The sequence below is a fragment of the Salvia hispanica genome, chromosome 3, assembly GCF_023119035.1.
Source record: "Salvia hispanica cultivar TCC Black 2014 chromosome 3, UniMelb_Shisp_WGS_1.0, whole genome shotgun sequence".
Taxonomy (NCBI): Eukaryota; Viridiplantae; Streptophyta; class Magnoliopsida; order Lamiales; family Lamiaceae; genus Salvia; species Salvia hispanica.
In genome coordinates, this window is record NC_062967.1 from 48,339,018 (window position 1) to 48,345,156 (window position 6,139).

Here is a 6,139-nt window from a genome sequence, read left to right on the forward strand (position 1 = left end):
AGATTGGGAATCATATATCCAAACTCTTAATAGGCTGAATGTTTGTATCAATTAATGTTCAATTTTGTTGACACCAAACAAGGAATTATTGTTGCAAATTTGTGTCAACATTGAAATAGAAAGAATTAAATTTGCTCAATTTTCGCTGATAATTTGCTGAAGTACTAGACATGTAGGATAATTTGAGACAAGTTGTGTAGCCCACTTTCTACAAAATACAAAGAAACCAAGGGTTGGAATGAGAAACTGTCTATACTTTAACCATTGGGAAACAAATATGTTCCAAAATCCTATATGCATAAACATACAAGTCACCTATTTCCAAGGGGTAATAACAATAAACATGTGTGTTGTAGCACTAGCAAAAAGTCTAAATAATTAAAATCGGCCTCTTTAAAATTGTGTATTTGGGTCCATTTATGTCTAAAGACACTGACTAGTTAACTTTAAAAACACCACAAATTCACTGCTTAATAACACGTTGTATGACCCATAAAGGGACGATCGTACATCTTTTTGCTTATCAACAAGGCCATGATTAATGTATTAGGGATAGGACCACCTATTTGTGCAGAAGATTGAAATAATTGGAAGGAAGTTTACTGTTTGCATTTAAAGTGTATACTTTTACAACTAGATAGCAACAAACAAATGTCTAGCCCTTATTCAAACAAGCAGAGAGTTGAAGAAGGCTTGGATCCTTTGGTCCCATTCGTGTCTTTTCATTTTGTTGTTATAAGTGGAAAGAGTTTTAAACATGCCCACTTTTCATTGATGTGCCCTTTCTCACCAACTCCTCTTTAAGTTATTACACTTATTGATCTTGCATCACATAGGGAGTTAGTCCAATTTCTATCAAAACAAGACAGCTTTAGACCCAATTTTGTTTTTATGTCACAAAAAGATTTATGGGCTTTGGGGAAAATGGCCCAAATGATGCAACAATTCATGTCAATCGGCCCAAGGATTCACAACAAGCCACAAATTTTGGAGACAAACATTATGGTCCAATCCACAAACTTCCATCCAACAAAGTAGTCTTATAAACAAATTCAATGCAATAAATAAAATGTTAATCATGAAGTAAAATTTGTAAGTTCAGGGCAAAGATTTTAGCATTTTCCTCGATCCTCATATTTACTTATAATTAAATATAGCTTTGTAAGTATGTCTAGAGATAAAGCTTAAAATCAATTCCAAAATGTACAAAAGTTGAGTACATATATATCACAGCAGTCGAACTTTTAGCATTCGCCTTTTCTGCATAATTATTATCCTACCTCTCATCATTATTTTGGCTAACTACATAGTATTTCACAACCAAAACAATCCCAAAAAAGAAAAGGTCACTTGCTTTTCATATTTGTGACTCTTTTCCACAAACATTTTTATACAAAAGCAGTCAAGGATATATTATGAAACCTACACTTCTTGCATTTAGAAGTGTAATCAATGGCAAACTAGGTCATCACCTTCTTCCAACTCAATCCCTAGCTCAGCCATCCTCTTCTCCTTGTACACATACCTCTTTGCACAAAACAAAAATATTGCCAAATTGAACACACTCAGAATCGCCAATAGCCAATAGAAATCATAAAGCCGGCCTTCGTTAAGGTTATCCGCAAGCCACGGCTTGTTCAGAGTCACCTTATGGATAATGGTCACCAATGTTGAGCTCAAGAAAAACCCTAGAGATAATGTGCTTAGAAACAACCCTGTGCTCATTGTTTTCATCCCTTTAGGGCACTCCCTTAAAAAGAAATCGAGTTGACCGATGTACGTGAACGCCTCCCCGGCCCCCACCAGAATAAACTGGGGGATCAGGATGAAGACTGTAAGCGGCAGAGTGGCCTCACTGTCATGTGTCAGGCCATGCGACTGCGCTACCCGGAGCCTCTTGACTTCGGTCAATGCAGCCGCCAGCATGGCAATGATGGAGAGGACTAGACCAACCGCGATACGTTGGAGGGGAGTGAGGCCGTGCGGGTTCTTTAACACCTTTCGGCAGATGGGAGTGATTATGCGGTCGTAGATGGGGACGGTGATGAGGATGCTGGCGACGAAGAACACGGTGAGGGAGGCGGCCGGGATCTCGAACGAGCCGATGTGGCGGTCTAGAGTTGTGGCTTGGGAGACGGAGAATGTGGTCATTTGAGCATAGACGGTCCAAAACATTATTGTGGTGGCCCAAGTTGGTAGCATTCTTATCACCATCTTAACTTCTTCCACATCGGTTAGTGTCGACATGTACCATTTCCCTTTTTGTGTCGAATCAGCATTGTTTATTGCTGCTTTGTCCAAGAAACTACAACAAAAATTAAGTAATTCCATCAGCATCTGTTTAATCAAATCATGTCTTGTTGCAGTTAAATTATTGCACGGCTAATTCAATTGACATAGACATCACATATTTTTCTTTATGTACCCCTAACCCTAGCTATTGCATGAGACACCAAAAAAAATATGCATTTATTATAATATTGACGAGGGTAAAATTTAAAATTTGTGCTTAATTTTATCATTCATTTTGAAATACTCATACTACAATTATTTTCAATTAGGACACATGCATTTAGGAATAGGAATGGAGGCAGACAACTTAATTTTAACGTCTCTAGTGAAGTAAGTACACTTGTTTATAATTGGACAATTTGATTTTTATTTTGACTTTTCAATTTTTGCAAGTGACTCAACCGATGTGAAGACAAACTTGATCATTTTCAAATTTATTTTGCCTCGCGGCAGTTGGCTCAATTTTCTTGTTTGGACAAAATAGTCAATATAAAGTGTATCAAATTGTTGAAAACTCCAATTAGATTCTTAACTTTCTTACTTGAGATTCAAATCTCTATGCAAAACAAGCTTTTTAAAGCTTACCACTTATAAACGTATATACTAATTTCCTATATATATATATAAACATGATCAATCAAGAAATTGAGCTTGACCACACGTTATGATAAGCTGCCAACTGGTCCATCGACTCTCAACCCCCCACTATTTTGTCATCTCATGAATTATGTCATTATTTTCTGATAATAATGCAACACTCCCTACCAAAAGAGATGACTCCTTGCCTCAACTTGATCATTACTAGATACAAATTCTGTAATTTATTGCATATCATATCAAGGGATATTTTATGCTTGACATATTGACCAAACATACATTATTTTATCCCATACTTATAATCAAATGATTATAGACCTTACAAGAAAGAGGGAACATCTCAAGTAATTAAAAATAAAATCATTCACTCTCTTCAACATCATTATTAACTCATTATGCCATAGACAAAATAAATTCGTTTATTTTCCCTTCACCCAATCAAATCAAACTAATTATTCATATTCTTCTTTCGATTATATCAAAAATCTCTTAAATTTTGTGACTACATCCTATCTCATCTGTATAAGTATTGGTAATCATCTCTGGCCTTTTAAGGGACGACTGACTCATTTCTAATAAGTTACTAAGCCGAACAATAATTTATAAACCTTATTATGTTCATATATATAAAGCAAATTAACTAAGCATGCTAGGAAAATGTAAATAAATAAATAAAAAGTAGGACTAAAAAGGAACTCACCGGAATTCTTTGCTGTGTGGCAACATCTGCTTCTTCTTCTTGCTCTGCGTTTCGGCGGCGGCAGGGATGTCGTCGACGTTGAAGAGAAGGGAGGGGTCGGAGGGGAGGTCGAGGCGCCTCTTCCTCCACGCAGCCACAAACACGGTGGCGATCTGCGTGAGCGGGCTGCCGACGAGCTTCTTGAAGCGGTAGCGGCGGGTGCCGGAGAGGAACACCACCAGCCCCAAAACAATGGCCAGGGCGCAGATCCCATACCCCCATTCTCTCCCGACGTTGTCTTGGATGTACACAAGAACCGTCACCGCTCCGAGCGATCCCACGTTGATGAAGAAGAAGAACCAGTTGAAGAATTTGATCATCCGCTTCCTCTCCTTGTCGTCCGTCTCGTCGAACTGGTCAGACCCGAACCCGGACACGCTCGACTTCAGCCCCCCCGTGCCGAGGGCCGTCAGGTATAGGGCTAGGTACAGGATCGAGAACTGCTTCCCGGTCGCCGGAATGCAGGCCTCGCTGCTCGGGTTGCATTTCGGCGGCCGGAGGCTCGGGATTGTGGTTGAGATTGTCAGCAGCGTCACTCCCTGATCATAAATGATTAATTAGAGATTAATCAATAATCATCTCTATTTAATTTATTATGGCTTTTTCTGTTTTCCTCTTCGCAGGTGATGATGGAAACATGGAATTATTTAGTAATACTATCAAATTATGAAGAAAAAAGTTCGTCGACGACACAAACTAGGAATGTTTTAATATAAAAAAACAAGTTAACTAGATAGTTTCTCACCGTAGCTTGAACTGTGGCGAAGATGCCTATGGTCAAGTACCTGCAAACAAAATGAGGCATGTATGCTTTGTTAGGATTCAATAAGGAATCTCGTAATAATATAAAAACAAAATGAAACGAACCTTCCGAGGAAAGTATCAGCAACAAATCCACCGAGCAAGCAGAGCATGAAGGAAGTGCCGAGGAAGTTGGTGACGTTGTTGGCGGCCGCGGCATTGCCCAGATGCATGGTTCCGGTCAAGTACGTGACGAGGTTCACCGCAATCCCCAGCGTCGTCAGCCTCTCGAAGGCCTCAACCCCTAATCACCACATCACAGCATACGTATTTAGTGCTTATTAAATAAATGCTACTTATAAAGTTGTGGTAATGCAATGGTTGTTATATACCGAGAATCATGGCGGCGCTGGTCCAGCCGCCGGAGGAGGATTTGAGGGAGGGGCGGCCCTTGTAGTCCCAGGCGTCAGGGAGCGTGTCGGCGGCGTCTAGATTTGTTTGAGGGAGTACGGACGCCATTTCTTTATATGTAATGAGAGTTTTATGTAAGCAAAGAGATTCCTTCTGTTTGAAGATGGGTGGATTCTAAGAGTGTGGAGGTGCTTCCTTTTATAGGAGTGTTCTTGTGCATTTTTGCTTTTTTTAAGATATTTTTCTTTCATGAATTGGCACGTCACGCTAGCTGATTAGTTGATCATATTATTTTAGTATGTGAATTATCTGAGTTGATTTGGACCAATACGAATTATTGATTCCTGGAGGCTGGAGCTATGAATTTAGTTCGATGTTGTCTTTGGATTTATCACTTTCAAAACAGTTGTGTTGTGTGTTCAGAGCTCTTCCACGCATAATTATCCACTTCTCATTTCAACAAAATGGTGTATTTTCGCCCCCTAACTAAAAAACATAAGCTAATAAATTAAATACTCCAGTAAAATATTTTTCACTTACACTTGTAACGGTTTGGCTTGAAGGCTACAATTATAACTATATGATCATGAGACTTAATCTTACAACTCACTTGAAATTTGAATTAACCATCATGAGAAAAATTTTAAGAATAAAAATATTTCTTAATTAGTTTTCCATTTTTCCTTTGTTATCTCCAGGAAATGTAATACTCCTATATCCATTTATGAATGTAGAGTAAAAGCATAAATTATAGCACAATTTACGGAAAATTACAGTTAGAATAGGATAATGAATTTTGTCTATTAATAACACGTGATCACATGTTTCTATCATTTTCTTCGTGAAAAGATATTTTCCAGCCACTCGTTATGATACTCCTATATATGATACCTCCCCCCTCAAAATATATATGTGAGACCTTATCTTGTTTTATATTTTGTATTATCAGTATCTTTTAGTTGATTAATGGTATATATATGTGGATTAACTTTGAGCTCATTCTTTTGAGTTATGACATTGCGAAGATCAAGTATTTAATCTGATTTCATTAAAAGGTTCCAACTTCCAAGGTCTTTATGTACTCGATTTTCACCCAACGTAGTATTTCTTCATCAAAATATTGAGTCAAGCTAAAGCTACCCATTTTAATTTCAAAGAAAACTGGACCATCTTCGAAATTCCACCATGTTTTGGAATCAAGGGAGTCTCAATCCATCATGGATTCATGAACTATGCCAAAATTAAATGGAGTGTGAAAGTATTAGTACTCCACTATTTTTCCTAAACCAAATTAGGTGTTCTTTAGAAAATATTACTAAATTTCATTTAAAAGTCTAATTAATTAATACACAAAAACCA

The 6,139-nt window shown here is 37.8% G+C and overlaps 1 protein-coding gene across 1 annotated transcript; it reads right to left on the reverse strand.

Annotated features, from left to right (window-relative positions):
- Window positions 1-1,172: 1,172 nt before the first annotated feature.
- Window positions 1,173-4,944, reverse strand: LOC125215552 (protein NRT1/ PTR FAMILY 6.3-like). The gene is made up of 5 exons (XM_048116996.1): window positions 4,762-4,944; window positions 4,496-4,673; window positions 4,374-4,413; window positions 3,590-4,167; window positions 1,173-2,305 (listed from the first exon to the last, which is right to left on the reverse strand). Exons 1-5 carry the CDS (start codon window positions 4,886-4,888, stop codon window positions 1,450-1,452), a joined length of 1,779 nt encoding a protein of 592 aa, XP_047972953.1. The 5' UTR covers window positions 4,889-4,944; the 3' UTR covers window positions 1,173-1,449.
- Window positions 4,945-6,139: the final 1,195 nt, after the last annotated feature.